The sequence below is a fragment of the Megascapheus bottae genome, chromosome 17 (genome assembly GCF_031878675.1).
Source record: "Megascapheus bottae isolate mThoBot1 chromosome 17, mThoBot2.hap1, whole genome shotgun sequence".
Taxonomy (NCBI): domain Eukaryota; kingdom Metazoa; phylum Chordata; class Mammalia; order Rodentia; family Geomyidae; genus Megascapheus; species Megascapheus bottae.
Window position 1 is genome coordinate 30,551,879 of NC_143525.1, and position 14,002 is coordinate 30,565,880.

Genomic DNA, 14,002 nt, shown 5'->3' on the forward strand with positions numbered 1-14,002 from the left:
CAGGGCCCCCCCTGAGCTTTTCAGGGAGCAAGGACTGGGGACCGACAGGAAATCTGGACTAGTGGGACTCACCTGGCTGGAATGCACCCCTCGCCTTGAACTTGCTTGCGTTTCCTTTCTGGAATCGCCCTGGGTATGCAGAAAAGATGGGAGGTGAGGGAGAGAGAGCGAGGGAGACAGAGGCAGAGAGACACAGAAAGACAGAGAAGGAGACAGACAAAGAGACAGAGTGACAGAGAGAGAGAGAGAGACAGAGTCAAAGAGAGACAGACAGACAGCGCGCGCCAGCACTGGCAGGGGCCTGTGTCACCTTGGGGAAGACCCATCACGTCTCTGGACTTGCAGCTTCTTCCCGGGTAAGGTGGGGAACCATACCCCTCGGCCTGCTGGACTGGATTTAGTAACGGAAGGAATGGGCCGGAACGCGCGCTGCGCCCACTGTGTCAAAGCCCAGGGCGCTGCGGCAGCCCTGATTTCTTTTGTTTTTCAATGAAGATCCTTGTTATTGCCCTGCGGGAATAAACAAACCAACCCCAAGCCAAGCTTCGCTCCCGCCCTCTCTCTGGGCCCCGGGATCCCTGGCGCCCGGTGCCGGTCTAGATCCGGGCCGCGCTGGGATCACGGGAGGAACTGGGCCTGGACGGCGCGGCGCGAGCGCGGGCGGCCGTCGGCGGGGACCCCGGCGCGGGAAGCCATCCCGGCCCCCGCCTCGGCTCGCCCCGCCCGGGGGCGGGGGCTGCGGGGTCCCGCGCCCATAAAGGGGCTCCAGGAGCGAGGAGCCCCGCCTCGCAGCCCCGCCGCGCCCGGGCGATGCGCGAGGGGCTGAGCTCCGCGTGCGACGCCGCCCGGCCGCGGCTCTGCCGGTTCCTGCGGAGGATCCTGCGGCCCAAGTCCGCGCGCCGTCCGGGCACAGCCAGGTACTGCCCGGGGAGAGCCGACGGGGCGCACCCGGCGCGGGCGGCGGGGGCGCGGAGCTGCAGGGGGCGCGGAGAAGCGCGTCGTGGCGGGAGGGCGGGCTGTACTGGCTGGGGCGTCTGCACCCTAAGTTTGACTTTTCAGCAGCACCTAGATTGTTGAGCTCTTTCGACCAGATGGGAGGAGAGGCAGGCGGGGGGAGTGGGGGCGGGAAGGGAGGGGCGCAGGGGGAAGCAGAGACCCCATCCACCATCACCCCTCCACAGCTCCCTCTACCACGGCAGGGACGGGGGGCTGTGGATGTTTCTGTGGATCTAAGTAAGCACCCCCAGAGCTCCCTTTGATGGCAAAAGGGCGTCTTGACTTTAGCCAGATTGCATGCAGGGGCTCAGGAAAAACCAGGCTACAGCAAACAGGTGCCCGGATCTCTTGTGCTGGAGACCTGGAGTCTGTTCACTGACTAGTCCACCCCACCCAGCCAGCCAGAGAACACAGGAGCCTGGACACAGCTCGCTTAATTTATGGTTCAATTTTATTTTTATTTTATTTTTTTTCAATCCCAGTTAGGAAGGGACATTGATGATCGCTGTTAAAAGTTGGGAGATGCAGAGAAAAGGGAATGAAGAAAAGTTTAAATCGTCCAGAAGTTCATCATCTCATGGCTTTATGCTAGTCACTGTGAGCATTTACTGGCATTTCCCACCAGGTGCTGGAGCATACACCCACCCCCCCCCACACCCCCCCCCACACACCCCCCCACCTCCCCCACACCCACACCCACCCCCCCACACACACCCAGCACTCACACACACACCCAGAACACATACAGTTTGAGATAGTGTTTATAAAAACAAAAACTAGACACCATCTAAACATCCAGGCATTTGATGGGGGTGGGGGTTGAGTTGGGTCCTTCCTCACTGTGGAGACAGATACAGAGGCTGGGGGTGAGGGGGTGGAGAGAAAGAAAGAGGGGGAAGGGAGGGAGGGAGAAAGTACTTAGTATTAGGGCCACAGCTTCATTTCTGGGTTTTGGAATCCCATGGACTTTCCTACTCAGGCTGGCTTCAAACTAGGATCCCTATAGATCTCACCTTCTGAGATCCGAGGCCGCTGGTACCCCAACTACAAATTTATTTCTCCTTCTTCACACTTTCCAGATGAGAGATTCATGGATCTTAGCAACCTGAACCTGGCTTCTTCTCTTTCATTTTTTTTTTGCCAGCATCACCGCTCTTCCATTTTGGGGTCACTATGAAGTAAAGTTTAACATCAGTGCTGTGATAAAATGATAGTTGATCTGGGGGCCGGGAGTTTGGCCTAGTGGTTAAAGTGCTTGCCTAGCATGCACAAAGACCTGGGTTCGATTCCTCGGTACCACATACATACAAAAAAAAAAAGCCAGAAGTGGTGCTGAGGCTCAAGTGGTAGAGCTCTAGCCTTGAGAAAGTCCAAGGACAGTGCTCAGGCCCTGAGCTCAAGCCCAGGACTGGCAAAAAAAAAAAAAAAAAAAATGATAGTTGATCTGGTAACCAGAATGGTTGCTAAGCAACAGTTTGGATATGATGGACAAGGATGATTCACATCCCTGGTGGGACCATAGAATGGGATTTCATGACTACTCAGAAGGGTGTGCTATGTTTTCAGGGTTTGTTTCTGGAATTTCCCTTTTAGCTATGCATATGCAATATAATTTATATTATGTATTATACATACATATTTTTTCAAATTTTAAAGTAGTGAGGTATTTAATGCATGGCATAGGCATAAGCTACCAGCATCCATCTTCAGGCTCAATGCTTTACATGTACTATCAACTATGTAACCTGAGGGTAGAAATGGGAGAGGGAAAATGAGGGAGAATGAAGGAAGAGATGATATTGGCCAAGAAGCCTGGTACTCAGGAAGTGGTGCTGTGGCTCAAGTGGCAGAGCACTAGCCTTGGGTAAAAAGTGCTCAAGGAGGGCTAGGAGTTTAGCCTAGTGGTAGAGTGCTTGCCTAGCATGCATGAAGACCCAGGTTCGATTCCTTAGTATCACATACATAGAAAAAAGCCAGAAATGGTGCTGTGGCTCAAGTGGTAGAGCTCTAGCCTTGAGAAAGCCCAAGGGCAGTGCCCAGGCCCTGAGTTCAAGGCCCAGGACTGGCAAAAAATAAAAAATAAAAGGTAATAAAAAGAGAATTCAGGATCCCATGCTTGTTAGGCAGCTGCTTAGACCATTTGAGCTCTGGCCCCAATTCTGTTTTTCACCAGTTATTTTTTAGGAAGAGTCTGGATTCTAGCCTAGATGCGAGCGTGAGGTTCAATTCGCCTACTTTTAGGCATCCTCTAGTTGCTTGAGGTCATGAGGGCCCCGCCACCTCCAGTTTCCCTCCATGGAGATGGAGTATTGTGGGCTTTTCTGCCTGGGCTAGCCTGGATTCTTGATCCTCCAGTCTCAGTTTTTCACATAACCTTGAGATGGCAGGCAAGCACTACAGTTCCCGTCTATAGGTTGAGGAAGCTTTTCCTGCTCAGGCTGACCTTTCATCATGATCTTCTCTACCTCAGCTTCCCAAGTAGCTAGGATTATAGTCCTGAGCCCCCGTGCTTGGCTCAAGAGAAGTATTTTAAATAAAACAGAGGAAATCACTAAAAAACAAAAAAAGCAAACAAAACAAGCCAGTAATGGTCAGCGTACCCTGCTGGCCTCAGGACGGTGGAGTCAGTGGAGTCATTTTTCAGCTCATTAGGCTCTTGACTTTTTCTGAAGAGGGACATCTTTCCGGAGCTTCTTCGTATCACTGTTTGGGCTACGGTGTTAGCACAATCCTCTCTCGTTCTTGGTTTTGCATAGGGAAGAGAGAAGGTGGTGGGGGGGAGATTTGATCTGATTGACTCCCCCCCACACCTCAGGCTCCTTTTCTGGAGGCCAAGAGTAGTTCAATAAACCCTTTGGCCCTAATTACAATGCACTATCAGATGGTATTTCATCATGGCTGTTTCCCTTCACAGTTCTGAGACACCGGATGACAAGTATCAGAATGGATCCCTTCAGCCCCCTGTGGACACAGAGCCGGTTAGTGGGTCACATGGGTGTGGAAAGCCCCTTTCTCCCTTGCCTGGGGCAGGTGCAGGCTGAGTGGTCCATTGGAGGCGGGGCGGCAGGAAGGATGCCGGAAGCCAGGCTCCAGGCAGCGAGCAGAGAGTCCCAGAGCCGTGTGCAAAGGCGGAAGCCGGGGAGGTTGGTGGGAAGTGGTTGGTAGTGGAGGCTTTCAAGGTGGGCTGCATCCTGGATGCCCTGCCCAGTTGACTAGAGCAATTTGGGAGCATTCATGGAGCGAGCCAGGGGTGGGACATCCTCACATGATCTCAGACTCAGCTTCCAGCCATGGGTCCCTCTTCTCTGAATACTTTCTACTCCATGGATTCCAGAGAGGTGGCAAAGGCCTGGGTGGAGGAAGAGGAGACGATTGGCATACTGCCTGATGGGAGAGGGAAGGAGGAGTACTTTCTTCCCTGGCCTGGCTTCTGTCCTTGGCAGTCCTGGCTATGTGGGGTGCCCTCTATTCTGAGTCCCTGTGTGGTGATTCCTCTGAGCAAGCACTAGCAGGGCCTGGGTGAGGAGAGAGGGCTGGCCAGCGGCCCTGGCATCAGGAGCTCTCAGGCCAGCAGGCCCAGGTAGTCCAGCTGCTGGGGAGGGGACAGGGAGGGAGAACAGACCCTTGCAGCATGTGGGAGGGAGACTTGAGGGTTCGGGGGTTGCAAACATTTGGGGAAAATCCACTTTGTTTTGCTTTGCTTTGTTTTTGTGTTCTCCTCTTGGAAGCTTCCAGCACCCCAGGACAAACCACCTGTGCCTCCATTGGCCTGCCCACCCCAGGACAAACCACCTGTGCCTCCATTGGCCTGTCCACCCTATATAAAGATCACAAACTGGAGCAGTGGGGTGACTTTCCAGGACACACTTCACCACAAGGCCAAGTCGGTGAGAAAGAAATCTGCAGTTTCCCAGAACCCCTTTGTCCCAAGGTAGTGAAGCTTCATGGACCCTGCACAGGTCTCCCTGGGCAAACAGCACCAGCACTCATCTGCATGGAAAGGGTGCTGTGAACAGAGTCCTGTTCTCACAAAATGCCATAGGAAGCAAAGGATGCCAGCTCCCTTTCAAATCAACCATTAAAAACCAAATTAGGCCAGGCACCGGTGGCTCACACCTGAAATTCTGGCTACCTTGGGAAGCTAAGATCTGAGGATTGAGGTTCAAAGCCAGTTTGGGCAGAAATGTCTATGAGACTCTTATCTCCAATTAACCACCAAAAAGCCAGAAGTGGCACTATGACTCAACTGGTAGAGTGGAAAAAGTGAAGGGACAGTGTGAGGTCCTGAGATCATTCTCAGTACCAACACACACACACACACACACACATGCATGCACGCACGCACACACAAATAGATTTCAGCAGAAAGCCTCTTTTTTTTCTTGATTGTACTGAGGTTTGAACTCAGGTCTTTGCACTTGCAGTGCTTGCCATGCCTCAGTGTGGCTGTTATTTTAAAAATAGGTCCTTGTGTTTTGCCCAGACTAGCCCTAATCCTCCAATTTATGCTTCTTACAATAGCTCATGTGACAGGTGCATGCCACTAACTTTTTTTTTTTTTTGCTAGTCCTGGGCTTGAGCTCAGGGCCAGAGCACTGTCCTTGGGCTTTCTCTATGCTAGAGCTCTACCATTTGAGCCACAGCACCATTTCTGGTTTTTTGTATGTATGTAGTGTCAAGGAATCGAACCCCGGTCTTCGTGCATGCTAGGCAAGCACTCTTACCACTAGGCCAAACCACTGGCCCCGCCACTAACTTTTTGACTGAGATAGGAGTTTTGATAAGTTTTTGGCCCAGGCTGTCTCTCAACCATAATTTTTCAGTCTCTACCTCCTCAGTAGCTAAGACTACAGGCGTGATCCATGGTACCAGGCCTTCAAAGAGACTTTTCTAACAGAATTGCCCAAAACTGAACTGAACTGAAGGAACTGGTAGTGAGCTCCCTGTCTGTGGAAAGATTCAAGAGCTAAGTTGAGAGGGAGATTCCAAGTCCTCAGTGAGTGGCTGGACTAAAAGTACTCTAAGCTTCCTTCTTGTCTTTTAAATTCTTTATTTTTTTTCTGAGCTTAAGACATCTACTACTGTTGTAAAGTAAGAAGAATGGAAAAATTTCAGACTATGAAGGCAGACTGATTTTCTCTATTCCTTAGAAACCACAGTGGGATAAACCTTAGGCTTTTCTTTTTTATCCTATGTTATCCTATGACTTTGTGGCTGATGGCCTCCCATTTCAGTTTGTTTTGTCTGATGTCAGAGTCCAGTTCCCACAGGAACTTTCTTTAAGAGGGCCAAAGACAGAGGCAAAGACAGGAGGACAACTCCAGCTTAAATCCACTGAGGTTTGTCAAGAAGGAAGATCTGAGCAGGGAGAAGGCCTGGTGGGCTCCAAGGAGAAGATGCCCTAAAGTGCAGGAGGTTCAGAGAGCTGGAGCAGCCAGGAAGGAGAGAGGCAGCCCGGGGAACAGATCTAGTGGAGAAAAGCCAAGAGATCAAAAACCCCACCCTTACCTTGTGCCTCTTTCTTTCCAGGATTTCACTTGTAGGTCCAAATCTTGCCTGGGGTCCATAATGAACCCTAAAAGTTTGACTAGAGGACCCAGAGACACGCCTACCTCTCCCGATGAATTGCTACCTCAGGCTATCGAGTTTGTCAATCAATATTATGAATCCTTTAGAGAGTAAGTCTGGCTTCCTTCCTCCCTTCTCCATGGGGGCATTCCTGTCTCTAGCGACCCCCCCTGCCCTCATTCCCCACCCCTTGCCTTCCTAGAGTCTCACCACCACTCCAGGGACCACAAGAAAAGACCTGGGCTGGAGTGAGCTCTTGTAATTGAGAGATAAGGTTTTAGACATTGCAATAATGTTTGAAACAATGTAGGTCATAGCTGGGTGCCAGTGGCTCACGCATATAATCCAAGCTATTCAGGGGCTGAGATCTGAGGCTCAAAGCAAGCCTAGGCAGGAAGATCTGAGAGACTCTTACCACCAATAAACTACCAAAAAGGAAGTGATGCTGTGGCTCAAATGGAAGAGGGCTAACTTTGGGTGAAAGAAGCTCAGAGACAGCATCTAGACCCTGCGTTCAAACCCTAGGCCTGCAAAACAAAACCAAACAAAAACTGGGTTGAAGTGAAACTAGGTTTGAATCCTGGCACCATATTAACCGCTGCTGAGTTCTTGGGAAATCCATATACCTTCATTGGGCCTCAATTTTCCTATCTAAAGAATGGGGATCATGGACCCAAGCTCCTAAAGTTCCTATGAGGGTTGGGTAAATTCAGAACAAGTGCCCAACCCATGAGAGCGCTGGTTGTGAAGTGAAACAGACTCTTACTCAAAGATGTTTGAAAAGACCTTCTAGATCACCTGATGGGAGAATAGGTACCTCACAACACACCTGAGGTCCCCCAATCCCAGCTGGAAGCCCAGCTGCCTGACTTGGAGAGGGCAGGCTGGTGTTCATTAGCCTTGAATGGGGTGGGGTGCCGCATTCCTGGGGTTCACTTCATTTTCTTCCTTCGAAGTGGCTTCTGTGGAAACAAGAGTTAAGAGTCCTTTGCTGCTGCTGCTGCTGCTGCCTCCTCCTCCTCCTCCTCTTCCTCTTCCTCTTCCTCCTCCTCCTCCTCCTCCTCCTCCTCCTCCTCCTCTTCCTCCCAGTTCTGGGGCTTGAAGTCAGGGCCTGGACACTACCTCTACAATGAGGACCAGCAAAGAGAGCTGGGCTACCTTCCCTGTATGAAGAACTGGAGTATGTTGGGATGGGAGGCATAGCTCACGTGACATAGCGCTAGCCAATGAGCAAAAGCAGCAAGTATTGAATTCAAGTGTTGGTCTTGGACCTGAAACAATGAAAGGAAGAAAAGCCAGATGTTGGTGGCTCACACCTGCTCACACCTGTAAGCCCAGCTACTCAGGGAGGCTGGGATCAGAGAATCAAGATTCGAAGCCAGTCCAGGCAGAAAAGTCTATGAAAGCTTTATCTCTAATTTATCAGCAAAAAGCCAAACGTAAAGCTATGGCTCAAGTGGTAGAGGGCCACCCTTGAGTGGAAAAACCTAAGCCAGAACACAAGGCTTCAAGTTCAAACACTAGTACTGGTACAAACTCACACACACAAGTTAATATTCCTTACAGGTTCACAGAAGTGTTTACAGTCCTGTATGTGGAGGCTTCGATGTTAGCACATTCTCTGCTGATCTGGTAGAACAGTGTGGCATAGAGGAAGTTTCTAGAAGCTTGGGGGACTGTGGCTCTGACCTTATCTAGCAGTTCCCCAGGGCAGGGAATGTCCTTGAGGATAAAGATCACCCAGTGTTTTGTCTTTGTGTTTGTTCAGAATTAAAGGGAGACCGGAGGTATTTTGTTCTGAATCCTCTACTGTCCTTAATCAGTGCATTCTTTAAATAGTTTTGCTTGTTGCCATTTGCCAAATGAGAATTTCAAGATTGGTGTGTGTGTGTGTGTGTGTGTGTGTGTGTGTGTGTGCATGTGAAAGCCTTTTCTGACAGCCTCCTCTCTTTGGGATAATTCTGATGCCTGCTTGGGTCACTGGGGAGCAGGGATTCTCTGGGCTGACTGAAGGCCCCATCATGACACCCAGTGTTGTCCAGGACTAAGGAGGATTCTGAGAAAGTCCTCAGGGCTTCTGTTCCCCTAGGCTGGGTGGTTGAAGATCCCCTCACAGGCAGTGAAGAGTCAGGGTTTGGCTAGAGAGATTACCCCTGGTGTGTGTCCTGATTTTTTCTTTTTGGCACTGAGGTTCTATTCCCAGGCCTGGTACTGAAGCCGTAGGACTTTGAGTCTCTTAAATATAAAATCAACATGAAAGTATCTTCATCTTTTGTTTTATTGTGTTTGTGCCAGTACTGGGGGTTTGAATTCAGGGCCTTGAGCTTTTCCTTGGCTTTTTGATCAAGGCTGGCCCTCACGTAGAGCCATAGCTCTACTTTTGGCTTTTTGGTGGTTCAGAGTCTCCCGGGGGACACTGCAAGGGTTGAGTCTTGCAAGTGTCTGAGAAGGACAGCATCCTTGCTGAGATGAATAATTCAGGAAAAAGCAACCAGAAATGACAAGGCTCCAGTTCACCTTGATACAGGCTACATCATGTACAGGATCATGTGAAAAAGGAAAATGTGGGTTCGTTGATCCTCCATAATGGTGAACTTCAAGATGGCAACACCTGCCTATTAGGTGTGGGGCCCAGGTCTTGAAGCCAGCCCTGGAAGGGGACCGTCTCCCAGAGGGACCACTTGCCCTTCTGGTATCCGATTTCAGTTCCTGCTTATGTGGATTGAATCCACGCCAGCATAGATCTCTCATTGTTGATCTTCCTGATGTCTTCCTGTGCCGTAGGGCAAAAATAGAGGAACATCTGGCCAGGGTGGAGGCAGTAGCAAAGGAGATCGAAACAACAGGAACCTACCAGCTGACAGGAGATGAGCTCATCTTTGCCACCAAGCTTGCCTGGCGCAATGCCCCCCGCTGCATCGGCAGGATCCAGTGGTCCAACCTGCAGGTGTGCCTCCCTGAACCCCAGCCGGAGCTGGAGAGCACACACTGTGCCCCAGCTGTGCCCACTGTGTGGAGGACATGGAGGGCTAGGGTCCCCTCTGATGGCAGGGTTTCTCACTGACCTTTCTCTCTTGTGATAAATGTAGCTGACCAAACGCCCCATAAAGCCAAACACTGAGCATGTTTGTGTCACTACTTGGTATCAAAGCTGGCTTTGAACAGGTGATCCTCAGATCTCAGCCTCCTGAAGAGCCAGGATTACAGGCCTGAGCCACCGGTGCCCAGCCAGTGTTTGGACTCTTGACTTCAAGAGAACACCTTATTTCTTTATGCTGGTCGCTTAGGCCATCACTTGGTTGGAGATTCATTTGTTCTTGAAACATATCCAAAACATTTAGAAAGAGAAATTGAATGGAAAAGCCAAGGAAACCAGTCTGGGCTGTGTGAAACCCGGTCACTCACATGGTAAAGGAACGAGGCTAAATGCTTTGAAAGCAGGTGTTGAAAGGGACAGGGTTCAGTGGCTCGTGATAATACCTATAATCCAGGCTGCATGGGAGGAAACAATGAGAAGGATCCAAGTTTGAGGCCAGCTTGTGCCAAACAAAAACAAAAATCAGTCAGTGACTCCGATTTCAACAAAGAAGCTAGACATGATGGCACATGTTTGTCATCTCACCAAACAAGAGGTAGAGCTAGGAGGATCGTGGTAGAAAGCTGGGCCCAGGTATAAACATAAGGCCCAATCTAGAAAAAGAAATAACAAAAGCAAAAAGGTTTGGAGGTTCAGCTCAAGTGGTAGAGCACCTGACTTGCAAGCATAGTGCCCTGAATTCAATCCCCGAGTATCACCAAAACAAATAGATGTTGTTGGGATTTTGGTTCTGCTGAGGGTCTTCCAAGGGGGCTTTCCTGTGCTCCCTTTGGAGGAAGTGCTGAGACTGGCGCTGTGGATGCAGGGGGTAAATGTGCATTAGAGGAGTGTTGGTGTGCAGGATTCCTCCTGGCTCCAGGTGCCTCTGTGGTCCAGTCCTTGATGGGCCAACTGGGTGGGCTATGCACAGGTCTTTGATGCCCGGAGCTGTACCACCGCCCAGGAGATGTTTGAACACATCTGCAGACACCTACGCTACGCCACCAACAACGGCAACATCAGGTGAGGGCTCCTTTGCCAGGGCTTCCATCAGCCTAGCCGGCCCCTGGAGTCTTAGCCAAGATATGTACTGGGACAGGGAACCAGTCGCTCACCCCTAGAATCCTAGCTACTCAGGAGGCTGAGATCTGAGGATCACAATTCAACGCTAGCCTAGGCAGGAAAGTCCATGAGACTCCTATCTCCAATTGACGAAAGAAAATAAGAAAGAAAGAAAGAAAGAAAGAAAGAAAGAAAGAAAGAAAGAAAGAAAGAAAGAAAGGGAACAAGAAAAGAAAAAGCCAGAAATAGCGCTGTGGCTCAAGTGGCAGAGTGCTAGCCTTGAGCAAAAATTGTCCAAGGACAGTGGCCAGGCCCTGAATTCATGCCCTAGGACTGGCAAAAAAAAAAAAAAAAGTAATCTCTGTGCTGATTGGGGTTAGGGACCCTGGCTCATTGTCATCCTCCCCCCGTCCCGCCCCCATGCCCCAAACCCAACAGCTCATTCTGTCAGTCACTAGTTTTCAAGCTCAGCAAACAGTGTTCGCCTAATGGCGACTCTGGAGTAGGCTGAGGGCGGGAGGGTGGGGAGTGGGACTCAGAGGTCACTATCACCTGAGGAGGTGGCCCCAGCCCACTGTGAACTCGTGGTCTGCACAAATGAGCTAGATTAGCATCCTCATGAGTTCACTGGTAGAGAAATAGGGAGCTTGAACACCCCAGCTCCTAGAGGGGAGACCCCCAGCGGCTCTTCAAGAAGCTAGTGGAAGAACAGACTGCGTCTGGTCAGCTCCATTCTAGGGGCTGCAGAGCTGGGGAAGGAGGAGAGGGGAGGCGGGGAGCTGCCCCCTCTCCAAGACCAAATGGTAAACAAAGTCTGGGTCCCTGCCCTGGGAAAGGTCGACCATCACCGTGTTCCCCCAGCGGAGCGATGGGAAGCACGACTTTCGTGTGTGGAATTCTCAGCTGATCCGGTACGCTGGCTACCACCTGCCCAACGGCAGCATCAGGGGCGACCCGGCCAGCCTAGAGTTCACTCAGGTACATACCCAGCCTCCCTCGGGCCCTCAGGCGGGGAGCCCAGAGCAGACCAGGCTCCCAGTCGGGGCCCATGGACTCACAGGCCTGTCTTGCCCCTAGCTGTGCATTGATTTGGGCTGGAAACCCCGTTATGGCCGCTTCGATGTGCTGCCTCTAGTCCTGCAGGCTGATGGCCAGGACCCGGAGTTGTTTGAAATCCCTCCTGACCTGGTGCTGGAGGTGCCCCTGGAACACTCCAGGTAAGTGACTGAGGTTGTGTGGGTGCAAATCCACATGCCTGTCCCCTGCTTGGCTAGGGGCCACCCCTTTCCCCCAGCTCTCCCTGCACTATCCCCAAAGCCTGGTGAAGCCCAGGAAGTGAGCTATAGCAATTCTGTACTTCCTCGCTGGCCTGGGACCTTGGAGATTGATAGGGAGGGGAAAAGGAGGTGTAGGTGGATGAGATTCCAGGGTCAGGAAACAACAATCTTAGGAGAATACTCTGGACTTCTCTAGCTAAGCAGGCCAGGTCTCTTGAGGCCTCCTTCAGCTGTTCCCTGTCTAGAGTAGGTTTAGGGGAGGGCTATAGAAGTAACTGGAAAAGCTCAGCCAGCTCAGCCCTTGCTCTTGGCATTTATGGCAATTGTAAATACTGCAGATCAGTACTTGCTGTGTGTGGGCTGAGTTCTTCTTAACTTTGAGTATACTAATCTCATCTGCCTCAGAGCCTTTGTACTTGCAGGTCTCTCTACTGAAAACATCCTTTTCTCAAAGGCACATTTCTTAGGTCTTTCCTGTTCTATCACTTCCCTGAGAAGACTCCCCTGGCCACCTGGAGTCTTAACACTTCATCTCGTTTTGTTTCCTTTTTTGGAGGGGGGAGAGGGGAGAAGGTGTCAGTCGTGAGGCTTGAACTCAGGGCCTGGGTGTTCCACTTTAAGCCCCAACTCCACTTCTGCTTTTCTGGTGGTTAATTGGAGATAAGCGTGTCACAGACTTTCCTGATCCTCAGATCTCAGCCTTCTGAGTAGCTAGGATTCCAGGCGTAAGTCACCAGCATCCGCCCTCATTTAGTTTCTTACTGGTATGTTTGTATGCTACTTTAGAGTCCAGAGACTAGGTGCTAGATTCTAAGCTCCTTGAAAACAGAATCTTGTACTCCAGCCCTTAGCAGGGTGTCTGACACATAGCAGATGTGCAGTTATAGACACTTATAGAGTCATAGAGTATACAAATAAATGATATTACCTTACAATAATCTAATGAGTTTGATGTCAGTGCTTGGTTTTATTTTTGTTTGTTTAGTAGTAGGATTTGAAGTCAGGTCCTGGTGACTTTGCTTGCTTGCTAGGCTTGAGCTCTACCACTTGAACCTTGCTTCCAGCCCTGTGGTTTTGCTGGTTATTTTGGCAATAGTGTTTAGTAGGAAACTGTTCTGCCTGGATTGAACTGTGATCCTCCAGATCGTAGAGGCTAGGATTACAGATATGAGCCATTGACTTAGAGAAGCTAAAAGCCTCCTGTGCTCATGGAGGCTCAGGGGCCCGGCACAGCCGTAGCTCCAGCTTGTTGACCCTGGAGTCTCAGCATTGAGCACAGAACTAGAGCACAGAACAGAGGCTCTCAGCCACAGCTTCTCTTCTTCCTTACCAGGTATGAGTGGTTCCAGGAGCTGGAGCTGAAGTGGTACGCCTTGCCTGCTGTGGCCAACATGATGCTGGAGGTGGGCGGCCTTCAGTTCCCAGGGTGCCCCTTCAACGGCTGGTACATGAGCACAGAGATCGCAGTTCGGAACCTCTGTGACAGTCAGCGCTACAACCTCCTGGAGGTGACATGGGCCACTCCGCTGGGTCAGGTGGAGGCGTGGGCCTGTGTGTGTGGGGGGAGGGTCATTAGGATCGCCTCACCCCAATGCACTCCACAGGACCTGGGCAGAAGGATGGGCTTGGAGACACACACACTGGCCTCTCTGTGGAAAGACCAGGCTGTCACGGAGATGAACGTCGCTGTGCTCCATAGCTTCCAGGTGGCTCGGGTGTTTTGTGGGTCTTTTTTGTTGTTGTTGTGGGTGATAGTGGTGGTGGTGACGGGGGTTAAACTCAGGGCCTGGATGCTGTCTGTCCCTGAGCTCTTATTGCTCTTACAGCTCTAGTATTCTACCACTTTGAGCCACAGTTCCACTTAACATTTTCTGGTGGTTAATTGGAGATAAGGATCTCACAGACTTTCTTGCTTGAGCTGGTTTTGAACTGCAACTCTCAGAAGCCAGCCACCTGAGTAACTAGAATTACAGCTGTGAGCCACCAGTATGCCAGGTTTTTGTTGTTGTTGTTGTTCTTTGTT

The 14,002-nt window shown here is 50.8% G+C and overlaps 1 protein-coding gene across 1 annotated transcript in view; it reads left to right on the forward strand.

Annotated features, from left to right (window-relative positions):
- The first annotated feature begins 1,489 nt into the window (after positions 1-1,489).
- Nos2 (nitric oxide synthase 2) overlaps positions 1,490-14,002 on the forward strand; it is a 29,742-nt gene continuing 17,229 nt past the window's right edge. The window contains exons 1-11 of the mRNA XM_090350628.1: positions 1,490-1,593; positions 2,141-2,545; positions 3,911-3,974; positions 4,725-4,883; positions 6,526-6,674; positions 9,349-9,511; positions 10,572-10,663; positions 11,539-11,680; positions 11,780-11,919; positions 13,313-13,487; positions 13,584-13,685. Of these exons, the coding sequence (XP_090206754.1) occupies positions 2,478-2,545; positions 3,911-3,974; positions 4,725-4,883; positions 6,526-6,674; positions 9,349-9,511; positions 10,572-10,663; positions 11,539-11,680; positions 11,780-11,919; positions 13,313-13,487; positions 13,584-13,685 (1,254 nt within the window). The 5' untranslated portion in view covers positions 1,490-1,593; positions 2,141-2,477. The remainder of the gene's footprint in view (positions 1,594-2,140; positions 2,546-3,910; positions 3,975-4,724; positions 4,884-6,525; positions 6,675-9,348; positions 9,512-10,571; positions 10,664-11,538; positions 11,681-11,779; positions 11,920-13,312; positions 13,488-13,583; positions 13,686-14,002) is intronic.